At 43.0% G+C, this 15,623-nt stretch overlaps 1 protein-coding gene across 12 annotated transcripts in view; it reads right to left on the bottom strand.

The window, feature by feature from the left end:
* SLC2A8 (solute carrier family 2 member 8) overlaps positions 1-15,623 on the bottom strand; it is a 116,982-nt gene that overhangs the window by 85,977 nt on the left and 15,382 nt on the right. For 6 of the 12 annotated variants that reach the window (XM_043530563.1, XM_027823355.2, XM_037879529.1 and 3 more), the window contains one exon: positions 650-698. The exons of the other annotated variants lie outside the window; for them this stretch is intronic. Coding sequence is in view for 5 of the 6 variants with exons in the window: in XM_027823355.2 (XP_027679156.1) it covers positions 650-670 (21 nt within the window). In the remaining variant the exon portion in view is untranslated. The remainder of the gene's footprint in view (positions 1-649; positions 699-15,623) is intronic. 12 annotated transcript variants of the gene reach the window in all.

Raw genomic sequence — 15,623 nt, 5'->3', positions numbered from 1 at the left:
CTTCTTAGGAGGAATGTGCAACAATATTGTAATAACTGTCTGGAATGTGCTCAAGCCAATCCAACTCCATCCAAAAGAAATGTGCCATTAAAATCTCAGGTGTGTAAAGGTCCTTAAGTGGCTTTGCAGATTGACTTTGTAGGTCCTTTGGCAAGGACTCAAAGAGGTAACCAATATCTGTTAGTGGCTGTCAATCCTTTTTCAAAGTGGGTAGAGGCATTTCCTCTTTTGCAATACTGCAAAAGCCACTGCCAAGATCCTAGTAGAGCAAGTCTTCTCTAGATGGGGAATCCCTGCAAAGGTGGAATCGAACCAGGAATCACATTTCACTGGACAGTTCTTTAGGGACTGCCTTAAATTAATGGAAGTCCCACAGAGACTACACATCCCATACAAACCACAGTCCTCTGAGATGGTGGAACGAACCAATCAAACTATAACAGTAATGTTAAGAAAACTGGTTGATTCCAATGGGCGTAACTGGAACACTCTCATGCCTCTAATTTTAATGGCATTGAGAGCAACACCGGCTGTATCTACTGATAAAACACCCTTTAAAGTAATGACAGGCTGAACGATGCAATTACCAGAACATTTAATTTGGCACACCAGTGGCATTCAATTAGAGGAAATAAAAATAAATACCTACCTGCAAAATCTGCAAAAACATTTAAATCAGGTCCACTTGCAGGTAGCTCCTAAATTGGGGAAATCCAGACAAAAAGCAAAGGCTTACTTTGACAACAACAACTACAAAATACTTGGAAGGTTGAAGACCAAGTAATGCTGTTATCATATAAAGCATCAGAGCATGGGCTGTGTAACCGATGGATTGGACCCTTCCAAGTCATCGATAAACTCAGTTCAGCAGTGTGTAAAATTAGGATAACAGGAGGCAAGCGTAATAAAAACAGAATCTACCATGCTAATCAGTTAAAGCTGTATCAATCATTCAGGTTGCAGAAGCAACTTCCTCCTCAAAACTTAAATAAACAGGATCCGACAGAATTGCGACAGCTGAAGTCCAGCAAATTGCAACCATAAAATGGACATTAATATTTCTAATTTATTACGCCATTATCGTTACTCTAAGGGTAAGACTAAGCCCAAATCACAAATTTGGGACTAAACTGTTACAACCCCATAAAACCAAACCACACGGTCATGCTCAATTGCTCAAAACATACCAACACAAAAGAAACAAACTATTATACTCAACCTAGAACTTATCCACAGTCCTATCCACCAGGTTAAGGGAATTAAAGGGAAAAATGTCACCTTTAAATATCAATTGGTTGGAGTAATCTTGTTGCCATCCAGTGGCTGGAAAAAAAATTTGGCCTTTAGATAATAACTCAAAGGAGGGAGGATATAAAACCTATACCTCCTCACCAACAAATTCATCTTCCCTGAAACACAGAATACCTTATAAAACTTGAAAAAAACAAAGCCATTTGTAATAATCTGATGGGGGGGGGAGTTTAACCTTATATAAACTTAAATATAAGGATAAAGAACAATATAAAGTGGTCATTATAGCTAATTTTCAAACCAAATCAGGAAGCAAAAGATATATACTAAATGTAACATTTAAACTTAAGGTTCAGGATCCAATTATTAACTACAATTATAACAATCCAATATCAAATAATGTAACTTGTCCAATGATAAACCCAGCACCTGTTTAATTACTTTTCCGATTATGGGAGTTGTGGTGAGACTATAATCAGGTTTCATTTATGCTTATTCCTGTAGTGTTAAATTTGTCTAATTTGTATCTAGGAGAATTTAGCTATTGTCAGCATACCAAAGTGGCTTCCTTTTTCTCAGTACAATTTGTGGATAGGATTGCAGCCTATCAACAACAAGTGCAAGATATTGTTCTGTTGGGGATGGATAATAAAATCCATAAACCACATACTTCTAGGAGAAAGTGTAGCTTAAATCTTCTTAAAAGTTTAGGATTCCTAACAGGACTATTTGGTTCAGAAGTGTCAATTTAAAGCCAAGCAAATACATAAAAAATTCGCAAACATATTAATTATGTGTTACAAGAGGAAGCCAACCAAGTGGTCAATCCAATGTTACAGAAAATAAAAAAATTGTCACAAAAAAGCAATTTACTGTTTATAATATGCATGACATAACCCAACTATTTAATAAGACCCAACATAAAATTAATCAGCTAATTGCCTTAAACAATAATCAGCACAGAAATCAACATTTAGAAAAGAAAATTATATGCTCTGCATATGGAAAATATGTTGTAAATGCAATCACTAATACATTACAATCCTTAAAATTGGGAAAGGTTCCTAACTTAATTAAAAATAAGCAACTGTTAAGTTGGTACTGTCCCAAATGTTTTCAAAGGCTGGAAAAGGAACAATCCACATGTTTGGATTCATGCCAGCATTTATCAGTGGGTGCTGTGAGAGAGATGGGATCTGACACCTCACCCCAACCAAGATGGTTGTTCTCTTTCTAAAGATTATAGGATGGCACGACCCCTGTATGTCTAATTCACAGTCTCGTTACCAGTATTTGACCCAAACAAGGATGTGCACAGGCAATTGGTAGCTGTCCACTCTACAGGTCACCTCAAAGGCGACATCTATAGGAAACGCATTAATGCACCTCCCTTGGTGGTCTATCACACTCCAACTCAAACCTGAAAAGTACCACAGATAGCCTGTTGCTCTAAAAAAGGGCCTCAGTATATCTGTAGGTGTAACGTGTTTAAAACAAACACTGTTCTGTGTGGACTGCAGGCAAAAAAATTACAAAATTCATCATCGTCATGCCTAGTGAGGCTGACCAAGTAAAAGACTCCAGTGAAGAGGGTGACCTATGCTGAAAATATCCAATTTTGCATGGTTACCAATCAAAAGAGGTACCAATATGGTCCCTTGAAGTGTCCTGTCACAAAGCCAAATTTTTGTTTTACTCCAAAGCAACCCACTTTAATAGGGAATCAAGCTATTCCTCCTATTCCCACTTTTAAAAACATCACCATTATCCAGTCCAACCCAGCCTATAAATTTAACTATCCAAAGTACACCCACCTTTCTTGTCTACATTCCCCCACTAGGGTTACAGTCAAAGTCATTATTGGCTCATAAGGAGACCCACCTCATACAAATTACTAACGATATGAAAAAAGACAAACAAGCTATTACCCAGTTAATAAATGAGGGTAATAAGCCTGCAACAACTCCCAGGAAAAATTTTGAATTAAAAAAATGGGTTATTATCCAAGGAATTGCAATTGGGATTAATTTCCTTATTTCAGAATGCCTGCAGTATAAATCCAACAGGCCCAAGCAAAGATCTAGACAGGTACCAAATGTTAAAAATAATAAATATGTATACATGGTGCCCACTCCAAAAACGTGCCAGGGTCCAGAATACCATCTTTATAATACCCTTCCTCCACCCCGACCAAAAAAGAATGGTGTTAAAACTGTCCCCACAAATACTTAACCACCTACATCTATACCTATGTGACGGGATTCATTGTTGCAAATCACCCCATCAAAGGGGGGGGGGCGTGTAGCCTATAGGATTAACCTGCTTGCTTGCATATATATGTATCTTTTCTTATAGTTTAAGTATTTGGTTTATTGTAATAGGTCTATAGATTTATATTAAAGTAAGTTTGGCTGTAATGCAAGGGACCTACAGGCCATATCATGTATGTTGAGCTAAGGTAAAGTTAGCATATCTATGTCTCGGACCGTCCACCCAGATAGCAAAGTTAACACACACACATATGTCTGAGACCTTTCACCTAGATAGATAGATAATGGTAGAATGGCATAGGGGGTTTCCAAGTCTATACCCTCAAACTTAACAGGTACACCACAAGGAAAGAACCGAAATAACCAGGAGAACAAAAAATAATGTGTGTATGATCTAATGTCATTAATATGTATGTACATGTCATCTGTATGTACAAACATACTAGCCTATGGAGTAAGTGTACCCTAACATTTTTGTGGGTGAGAAATGAAGTTTGGCCATAGAAGGAGGGTTCAGGCACCTGTGCCCTATAAAAGAAGTGACCCACCTTGCTAGGGGAATCTGTACTTGTTTTTCTTAAACTTTCTAAGTTCCAAGGGAACTAGGCTAAGCTTGGTTTCCCTAAGCTTTGTTCTTAGTTTTGTTTATTAGGTTTTAATTTTAAGTTTAAGTTAGTTAAGTTAACTCTAATTTAGCTTCGACTGCTCTTAGCTCTAGCTTCTTCTAAGCTTCTTCTAGCTTCTTCTAAGCTTTGCACCTCTCACTCAAGAATTGAGGAACCTAAACTGCCAGAGGCGAGGCTGGTCCTGTGTCTCTCACCACCAGGTTATCAAGAAAGGGTGTAAGTATATAATCAAAACTTTGTAGCATATAATACCATAATATCATATGCATCTTTTAAATAGCAGTCATACAATTGTAACTTTGTAACTCTGTTTATTTTACCATGCAATTACTACTTCATTTATCTTAATAAAAAGTCTTTAAGGCTATTATCTGCCTCAGTGTGCGCTTCCTGTCATACCCTCTGTCATAAATATAAAGGGCAGGGTAACCATCTTTCTGTATACATATTTTTGGGGGGAAGACATCTCCAAGTGGGCTCTTTCCCTGTTCTTTGTTTAAACTCTTGGTGGTGGCAGCATACGGTTCAAGGACAAGGCAAAGTTTGTACCCTGGGGAAGTTTTTAACCTAAGTTGGTAAGAATAAGCTTAGGGGGTGTTTCATGCAGGTCCCCACATCTGTACCCTAGAGTTCAGAGTGGGGAAGGAACCTTGACATGGTGGCAGAGCGGTGGGATCATTTTGAGATCATTTTGAACCAGAAGCACAGCAGGATTTTAAAAGGTTTTGTAAAAGGTGATTGCAGCTGTAGATTCTGTCTCTCTGCCTGGGGGACAGAGCAGCAGGCATAACAAAAGGATTTTTCTGTAGGCTGAGAACAACTATCAGAGAAAATAGGTATCAGGTTACAGCACAGCAAAATTTTATAAGCCAGGTATTTTTTTCTTTCTAACTCTCGGGTATAGCTAGGTTAAAAACAGAGAGGTTAGAATGACAGAAAGCAATACTCAACAGAAGCTGGAATTAGCCAGATTTGAGGCTGAGGAAAAACAAAAGAAACATGAAAGACGGGTAGAACTCAGACAGATGGAGATGGCCTAAACAAAGTGACTTACCTTGGATGCACAAGCAGCCAAAGAAAAAGAAAGGGAGGCTGCCCACAGGAGAGAAATGGAGGCAAAGGCTAAAGAAATGGAGGAGAAGGAAAAAGAGAGGAAGCATGCACTGGAGATGGAGAAGGTAAAGGCTCAGCAGAATATACCGAATAACCCTAACAATCCTTCCCCAACAATCCACAAATGGGAGCGACTATGTTCACAGTATGAAGAATCCAGTGATATAGCTGAATATTTTCTCACCTTTGAGAGACTGTGCACACTCCATCAAATTTCTGAAGCTCACAAGATGACCACATTGGTCGCAAAATTGACTGGAAGAGCTCTGGACATATTCAATAAGATGCCTATTGATGAGGCTTCTGACTATAATACATTCAAGGATTTGGTTTTAAAGCAATTTCAAGTTACACCTGAAACTTACAGAGTAAAATTTAGAGCCCTTAACAGAGGACCTGGACTAAGTAATGTGGCTTATATAAACCAGATGAAGGATCAGTTAGATAAATGGGTCAAAGGAAGGGGTGTAACTAGCTTTGAAGGAATGTGTGATTTGATGACTCAGGAGCAATTCCTGAATATGTCCAAGGAGAATATAAATCAGTGTTTATGGGATAAGAAAAGGGACTCAGCAAAAAGTCTTGCTGCTTATGCTGATCAATACAAGCAGTCCCAGACCGCCAGAGAGGTGGGGCAAACCGGAACAAAACAGGTGGAAGGAGGAGAGAGAAACAACCCTGGTCGCAGTTGGAGCGGATACCAGAAGGGACACCTTCAGACCACACCCTACTACCAGGGGCAGCTTAAGGCCCCAACTACACCTCAAGGAACACTCCAGACACCTTATCGTCCTGCCACACCGTTCTCCAGCAACCCACCTCACCCCAGTGACCCGTCAGCTGAACGATGTTTTAAATGTAATGAGCTGGGGCATGTAAAGGCCAACTGCCCCAAGAATCCCAACAGATTACAGTTCATTGCACTGGAATCACATAAAAGGTCCTCAGGCCCAGATACCTTCCAGATACCCTCAGAGCGGAGGAAAACTTTGAGTGTGGGCGGGAAGAAGGTCACAGTGTGGAGGGACACTGGAGCACAAGTGTTGGCTATCCATGCTTCCTCAGTGGACCCCAATTTAATTGACCCAGAGGTCCAAGTGATGATTCAACCCTTCAAGTCAAACTCTTTTGACTTGCCTACAGCCAAGTTGCCAGTCCAGTACAAGGGCTGGTCAGGAACATGGGCTTTTGCAGTCTATAATGAAGCATAGATTTCATTGACAAGCATTCTTACGACTACAATACCCACCTGCTGAAGTGAAGAAACAGATTGACAGAACCAGAAGAGTACCCAGAAGTCACCTACTACAGGACAGGCCCAACAAAGAAAATAACAGTACGCCACTAGCCGTCACCTTCAGCCCCCAACTAAAACCTCTCCAACGCATTATCAAGGATCTACAACCTATCCTGAAGGACGACCCATCACTCTCACAAATCTTGGGAGACAGGCCAGTCCTTGCTTACAGACAGCCCCCCAACCTGAAGCAAATACTCACCAGCAACCACACACCACACAACAGAACTACTAACCCAGGAACCTATCCTTGCAACAAAGCCCGTTGTCAACTGTGTCCACATATCTATTCAGGGGACACTATCACAGAGCCTAATCACATCAGCCACACTATCAGAGGCTCGGTCACCTGCACATCTACCAATGTGATGTGTGCCAGCAATGCCCCTCTGCCATGTACATTGGGCAAACTGGACAGTCTCTACGTAAAAGAATAAATGGACACAAATCAGATGTCAAGAATTATAACATTCATAAACCAGTCGGAGAACACTTCAATCTCTCTGGTCACTCGATTTCTGATCTAAAAGTGACTATTCTTCAACAAAAAAACTTCAAAAACAGACTCCAACGAGAGACTGCTGAATTGGAATTAATTTGCAAATTGGATACAATTAACTTAGGCTTGAATAGAGACTGGGAGTGGTTGAGTCATTATACAAAGTAAAACTGTTTCCCCTTGTTTATTCCTCCCCCCCCCCCCCCCCCACTGTTCCTCAGACATTCTTGTTAACTCCTGGAAATGTGCTGGAAATGGCCCACCTTGATTATCACTTCAAAAGGTTTTCTCTCCCCCCACCCCACTCTCCTGCTGGTAATAGCTCATCTTAAGTGATCACTCTCCTTACAAAGTGTATGATAAACACCCATTTTTTCATGGTCTGTGTGTGTATAAATCTCCTCACTGTATTTTCCACTGTATGCATCCGATGAAGTGAGCTGTAGCTCACGAAAGCTTATGCTCTAATAACTTGGTTAGTCTCTAAGGTGCCACAAGTACTCCTTTTCTTTTTCCGAATACAGACTAACACGGCTGCTATTCTGAAAGCAGTCTATAATGATTATCTCATCCCCATGCTGTTGGGGGAAGACTTGGCCTATCATGTGAAGCTAGCCAAGAGGGTGGGAATGGTCACCAGCAGCCAGGCTAAGCAAGCTGTCACACCTAGCTCTGTTCCAGAAACTTCTACCAGGACCCGGTCAGGGATGGTGGAACCGGACCCCATGCCAAGTCTGCAACAGCAGTAGTGGATCCAGTCAGAGAGACCCAGACAGAGCCAGTCTCAAAACTGAAACCGGCGGAACAACCAGCACCAGAACCATTGCCAGCACTGAATCCAGTACTTGCAAACCCAACACCAGAGGGCCCCACCAAAACTGCACTGGCAGCAGCAGATAACCCTATACAAGAGGCTCAGCTGGAACCTGAACCCCAACATAGTGGACAAACGATGAGCAGTTCACAGTCCATGGAAACAGCCCCATCACCTGCATCGCTTCCAGTGGGACCAAGCCCAGGTCCACAATCCAATGAGGAACTGATGTCTCCAGCATCAAGGGAACAGTTCCAGACCAAACAGGAAGCAGATGAAAGCCTCCAGAGAGCTTGGACGGTGGCACGGAGCAACCCACCGCCTCTCAGCCTTCTAATCAATCCAGGTTTGTTGTAGAAAGAGGACCTTTATACAAGGAAACTCTTTCTGGTGGACACAAGGAAGACTGGCATCCTCAGAGACAGTTGATAGTTCCAACTAAGTACCAGGTAAAGCTACTAAGCTTAGCCCACAATCATCCTAGTGGCCATGCCGGGGTGAACAGAACCAAAGACCATTTGGGAAAGTCGTTCCACTGGGAGGGAATGGGCAAGGATGTTTCTACCTATGTCTGGTCTTCTGAGGTGTGCCAAAGAGTAGGAAAACCCCAAGACCAGGTCAAAGCCCCTCTCCAGCCACTCCCCATCATTGAGGTTCTATTTCAGCAAGTAGCTGTGAATATTCTGGGTCCTTTTCCAAAAAAGACCCCCAAAGAAAAGCAGTACATACTGACTTTCATGGATTTTGCCACCCGATGGCCGGAAGCAGTAGCTCTAAGCAACACTAGGGCTAAAAGTGTGTGCCAGGCACTAACAGACATTTTTGCCAGGGTAGGTTGGCCCTCCGACATCCTTACAGATGCAGGAACTAATTTCCTGGCAGGAACTATGGAAAGCCTTTGGAAAGCTCATGGGGTGAATCACTTGGTTGCCACCCCTTACCATAATCAAACAAATGGCCTGGTGGAAAAGTTTAATGGAACTTTGGGGGCCATGAAAAGTAAATTTGTAAATGAGCACTCCAATAATTGGGACCTAGTGTTGCAGCAGTTGCTCTTTGCCTACAGAGCTGTACCCCATCCCAGTTTAGGGTTTTCACCATTTGGACTTGTGTATGGCCGCGAGATTAAGGGGCCATTACAGTTGGTGAAGCAGCAATGGGAGGGGTTTACACCTTCTCCAGGAACTAACATTCTGGACTTTGTAACCAACCTACAAAACACCCTCCAAACCTCTTTAGCCCTTGCTAAAGAAAACCTAAAGGATGCTCAAAAAGAGCAAAAAGCCTGGTATGATAAACATGCCAGAGAGCGTTCCTTCAAAGTAGGGGACCAGGTCATAGTCTTAAAGGCGCTCCAGGCCCATAAAATGGAAGCGTTGTGGGAAGGGCCATTCACGGTCCAAGAGCTCCTGGGAGCTGTTAATTATCTCATAGCATTCCCCACCTCAATCCGAAAGCCTAAGGTGTACCATATTAATTCTCTAAAGCCCTTTTATTCCAGAGAATTAAAAGTTTGTCAGTTTACAGCCCAGGGAGGAGATGACACTCAGTGGCCTGAAGGAGTCTACTATGAGGGAAAAGTGCTGGTAGCGTGGAAGAGGTGAACCTCTCCATGACCCGTGGGCGTATGCAGCGACAGCAGATCAAGAAGCTGTGCACTAGCTATGCGCCGACGTTCTCAGCTACCCCAGGACTGACTGAACGGGCATACCACTCCATTGACACAGGTAATGCTCACCCAATTAGAGCCCAACCTTACCGGGTGTCTCCTCAAGCTAAAACTGCTATAGAATGGAAGATCCAGGATATGCTATAGATGGGAGTAATCCGCCCCTCTGGCAGTCCATGGGCATCTCCAGTCATTCTAGTTCCCAAACCAGATGGGGAGATATGTTTTTGCGTGGACTACCGTAAGCTAAATGCTGTAACTCGCCCAGACAACTATCCAATGACATGCACAGATGAACTATTGAACAAAATGGGATGGGCACAGTTCATCTCTACCTTGGATTTAACCAAGGGGTACTGGCAGGTACAGCTAGATGAATCCACCAAGGAAAGGTCAGCCTTCACCACACGTCGGGCTGTATGAATTTAATGTACTCCCTTTCGGGCTGCGGAATGCACCCACCACCTTCCAAAAACTTGTAGATGGTCTCCTAGCGGGATTGGAAATATATGCAGATGCCTACCTTGACGATATGGCCATATTCCTGGGCAGAACACCTGGAACATCTACAAAAAGTCTTCAAGTGCATAAGGGAGGCAGGACTAACTGTTAAGCCTGAGAAGTGTCAAATAGGCTTAAACAAAGTGACTTACCTTGGACATCAGGTGGGTCAAGGAACTATCAACCCCCTACAGGCCAAAGTAGATGCTATCCAAAAGTGGTCTGTCCCAAAGTCAAAGAAACAGGTCAAATCCTTCTTAGGCTTGGCCGGATATTACAGGCGATTTGTACCACAATACAGCCAAATCGCCGCCCAACTGACAGACCTAACCAAAAAGAAACAGCCAAATGCAGTTCAGTGGACTGAAGAGTGCCAGAAGGCCTTTAACCAGCTTAAAGCGACACTCATGTCTGACTCTGTGCTAAGGGCCCCAGACTTTGACAAACCGTTCCTAGTAACCATCAATGTGTCCGAGCGTGGTGTGGGAGCAGTCTTAATGCAGGAAGGACTGAATCAAGTTCCATCCTGTCGTGTTTCTCAGCAAGAAGCTGTCTAAGAGGGAAAGCCACTGGTCAATCAGTGAAAAGGAATGTTACGCCATTGTCTACGCTCTGGAAAAGCTACGCCCATACTTTTGCGAATAGCGTTTCCACCTGCAAACCGACCATGCTGTGCTACAGTGGCTTCATACCGCCAAGGGAAATAACAAAAACTTATTCAGTGGAGTTTAGCTTTCCAAGATTTTGATTTAGACATATAACACATCTCAGGAGCTTCTAACAAAGTGGCTGATACACTCTTCTGTAAAAGTTTCCCAGAATCCTCTGGTCCAAATCGTCCTTAAGATGTGGAAAATATTGTTAGTCTTTATACAGTTAGTAGTATATTTAGAGATGCATGTGTCTTATTAACTTTGTTTTCTCCTAGAGCTCCAGGAAGAAATCACAGCCAGTTTTTCACCCTATCTGTGATTTGGGGGGCATGTCATAAATATAAAGGGAAGGGTAACCACCTTTCTGTATACAGTGCTATAAAATCCCTCCTGGCCAGAGGCAAAATCCTTTCACCTGTAAAGGGTTAAGAAGCTAAGGTAACCCCGCTGGCACCTGACCCAAAATGGCCAATGAGGGGACAAGATTCTTTCAAATCTGGAGGCGGGGGGGATGACAAAGGGTTTGGTCTGTCTGTGTGATGCTTTTGCTGGGAACAAATCAGGAATGCAGCCTCACAACTCCTGTTAAGTTAGTAAGTAATCTAGCTAGAAATGTGTTAGATTTCCTTTTGTTTAATGGCTGGTAAAATAAGCTGTGCTGGATGGAATGTATATTTTTGTTTTTGTGTCTTTTTGTAACTGAAGGTTTTGCCTAGAGTGATTCTCTGTGTTTTGAATCTGATTACCCTGTAAGGTATTTACCCTCCTGATTTTACAGAGATGATTCTTTTACCTTTTCTTTAATTAAAATTCTTCTTTTAAAAACCTGATTGATTTTTCATTATTCTTAAGATCCAAGAGTTTAGGTCTGTGTTCACCTGTACAAATTGGTGAGGATTCTTATCAAGCCTTCCCCAGGAAAGGGGGTGTAGGGGTTGGGGGGATATTTTGGGGGGAAGACATCTCCAAGTGGGCTCTTTCCCTGTTCTTTGTTTAAATGCTTGGCGGTGGCAGCATACGGTTCAAGGACAAGGCAAAGTTTGTACCTTGGGGAAGTTTTTAACCTAAGCTGGTAGGAATAAGCTTAGGGGGTGTTTCATGCAGGTCCCCATATCTTTACCCTAAAGTTCAGAGTTGGGAAGGAACCTTGACACCCCCGAGGGTCCTTTGTAAATTCTGTCGTGCCTGATTTGAAACAAAAATCTTTTTATCTTCTTATCAAACAGATTGGTGAGCCTAAACCCATACTATACTAATATTATTAACCTCCTCAATCAGGCAATACAATAGTTAAATACAATGTATGTATTACCTGTTATCACCTCTGCTTCTTCTGGATGTAATTACGAACAAAGGTAATTTAAAATAAGTTTCACAGGATACCTACTGTGACAGGGTCGGGCCAGATGGCTACAGGAGAGTGATAGAAGGTGGATATATTAGCCCCAGGTTAAGTAGGTCCCTTTTCCCTGAGTAAGGTAACAGGGAAGGTTCCAGAACAATCAGGAACTTTCTGGAAACAATTAAGGCAGACAGGCTGATTAGAACACATACAGCCAATCAAGAAACTGCTAGAATCAATTAAGGCAGGCTAATCAGGGCACCTGGGTTTAAAAAGGAGCTCACTTCAGTTTGTGGTGCGTGCAAGGAGCTGGGAGGAAGAGGCGCAAGAAGCTGAGAGTGAGAAGGCGTACTACCGAAAGACTGAGAAGTACAGGCATTATCAGACATAAGGAGGAAGGTCCTGTGGTGAGAATAAAGAAGGTGTTGGGAGGAGGCCATGGGGAAGTAGCCCAGGGAGTTGTAGCTGTCACACAGCTGTTACAGGCGCCACTGTAGACAGCTGCAATCCATAGGGCCCTGGGCTGGAACCCAGAGTAGAAGGTGGGCCCGGATTCCCTCCATCACCCCAACTCCCTACTTGATACCAGAGGAGTTGAAATGGACTGTGGGTTCCACTAGAGGGGAAGGTCTCTGGCCTGTTCCCCGATCCACTAGGTGGATCATCAGAGATTGCAGGGATTGTTCTTCTTCCTTTCCCCATGCTGGCCAGTGATGAGGCTAACTGAGTGAACGGCAGATCTGAGCCACGAAAGTGGCCAATATGAGGGCTGCCATGAACCTCTGAGGCGAGAAAATCCGCCAATAAGCGCAGGACCCACCAAGGCAGAGGAGGAACTTTGTCACACTAGAGAATAATCACCTGAAAGCAAGAGTATGTCACAAATACCTTCTGGAGCAGAAGGCTCAGGGAAGTATTGTTCAGTCCTCCAATAAGCTTTCAGAAGGTTTTGCCATTAGAGATCCTGCCAGTTATCTGTGATTTGCTTAAATTTACCCCAAAATTAATTATTCAAGCCCAAGTGTGATTATTACTGAACACAGAAAGAGAAGCTGGAACTGGGCAAATCAAATCCCAGCACAATACCTAGGAGACCTGCCAAAGCATTTTATTTGGAACACCTGGTGGTGTTTAATTTTAACAGCAGTGACTCACTTACTGGAAAAACAAGTTTTTATCACCCTGAGGAAGGCAGCCAGTCTCCTCCCAGTGGCTTTGCCTTGCATCGGCAAACCTACACCATTATGACATTGAGCATTGTCCAAGCAAAGCCATTTAGGCTTTTACAATTTTTCAAGATACATTAGCTCGTTAAGTTTTTTTTTTAATGGCAAATACTTTTCTGTTGGGGTGAGGCAGGGAAAGTCTGAGTTCCACCTGTGTGCCACCCACATCTTTGGAACAAACTAACCCAGCTGTTTTGGCAGTTTTAACAGCTGGTTTTAATTTCAAGGAGTTTTGTTGGGCAGTAGATATAATTATTTCTTCTCTCTGCACCTGACATAGGTTATTAGTATGTGAAAGATGACCTGAAAAATAAGTGGGTCTGTGCACTTTGTTGATTCTTAGATAGATAAAGAAGGCCTGAAAAGTTTAAATTCAGACCATACCACCACTTTTTTTCTGGAAGACTCTAGGGATGACTAGTGTGTTGTTAGATTTCATAACATCACAAAACTCCAAGAAGTGAAACCCAAGCAATTAAGAAGGGAAGGGATTTTAATTCAGCCTCTTAACAGCCATGTTTCACAGAGTTTTAACAAAAACCAAACACCTGAGGACCACTTTGGAGAAAAATACTTTGTAAATGATTCAACACCTTTAAGAAAGGGCTGAGAAAAGCTCCCACTCCACTTCCTTGGGCTCTTCAAGGACAGCTTTAGCAAACACCAGGAAAACAAAAATTGGTTCAATTAATATTTCTAAGGCAAAAATCAGAAACCCCTTCCTACCCCAAACCCAGGTTTTCAGCCCTTGCCACACTGAGAAGTTTTGTTCTGAGCACCGCAGGCCCCACCAACCCTCCTATTTGGTGCTACTCTGCAAGAGAAATTGAGACCTCAGCCTGCTAATAACAGCTCAGGAAGCACTGGAAGGCTGCTTCCCTCCCCAAGCCAGCACTATACTCAAGGCTTCCTCTCACCCAGCACAGCTGCCAGGCCTGCTTTCCACCTTCCCTGCTGGCTCCCAAGCAGGAGAGAGCAATTGGGAACTGGGAGCAGCAGTAAGTAAGCCATATCTGGCTTGGCTCACAGGGGCTCCTGTCAAGGAGAGACAGGGCAGACTTTGCTTATAAAAATGCTAACTTCTCCTATTCCCAATCAGCCAGAAATTCTGCCTCCCTGCTGTAATAGCTGCAACCTCATCACTCTGAGGATGAGCCAATTCCCATATGACACCCATGCTGGAATTTTTTCCCTAAGTGTTAAAAAGGAAAAGAGGGTTAAACCAGTGAAGACTGGATGAGGAAGGCTGTCCTGAGCACCTTCTTCTCCACTCAGTACGTCACACCTTAAATGCAAGGTCCTCTCCAGCTCATCCCTGGGTTTAACCAGGCCAAACGTTTCATGGGTTACATACAAATATCTACTGTTGTTAGCCAGTCCCAGTGCCCAGAACACTGATGGGATCTAGACTTGTTCTCTCTCCTGCCCCTCCCTGTCCCTCTGATGTGCACCTTTTCACGTTCTCCATTGCCTCTCCCATCCTAAGCAAGGGGTCAGGGACCAGGAGTAGGAGAGATGGGGCTTGTCATTAACACGAATAATAACTCCGCTCTAGTTCCCAGCACCCAGCAACCTCTAATTTCTCTCCTGCCACCAAGACCTCTAAATAGCTTTTCACCCTATAGCCACACCTCAGGATGACTGATTTCACTAGGTCTAGAATTAGGTAGGATCAGGCCTGGATAGTAGACTTCCAAAGAAAACCTAAGCAGCTGCACAAAAGTGGTGATAATCAATTAGGAGTTGCTCTTTCCTTTGCATGTGTATTGAACCAATGCACCAGTATATTGTTAGATATGAATTGTGTAAAATCAGGTTTTGTCCATGTAGATCCTGCCAGCATGAACTAAAAGGTACCTCATTTGCTTTAACACAGGCCCATTTAAACAGGACACCGTGAGTGCAAACTAAGTATCGTTTAGTTACCACTAGCAGGGTCTACATGAGGCAGTTACAGTGCAACACTTCAGTGCATGCTGCAACTCATCCCCTCCACCCCAGTTCAACAGGGCCATGTAAATAAGCCCTTTATCAGTTTAAATTCACAATGTTATTTAAACTTAGTGCAGCTCTCAGCGAGAAGAGCTTCACCTCCAGATAAATTGGAACAAGATGAACCCAGATAGGGTTACTTCCAAGCAGTGGCTGATAAGTCCTAATGTAGAGTGTTTGGAATACTCGTAACAAGTGGGTGTGATCTTTGGAGCCAGCTATTTACACACCAGTCAAGCGGCACCGGAGTGCTAGGTTGAGTGGAACATTCAGGGAGGATTTCTAAAATGGCTTTTAAAAGGAAACGCAATAGAAAGTGAGGCAGAAAAATAACTTTAGTTACTGAAATCAGGGATTGACATTGCAAGAC

This window comes from Chelonia mydas, chromosome 16 (genome assembly GCF_015237465.2).
Source record: "Chelonia mydas isolate rCheMyd1 chromosome 16, rCheMyd1.pri.v2, whole genome shotgun sequence".
NCBI lineage: Eukaryota > Metazoa > Chordata > Testudines > Cheloniidae > Chelonia > Chelonia mydas.
Note: the sequence above shows the minus strand (reverse complement) of the source record. Positions and strands in the feature narration are given on the sequence as shown.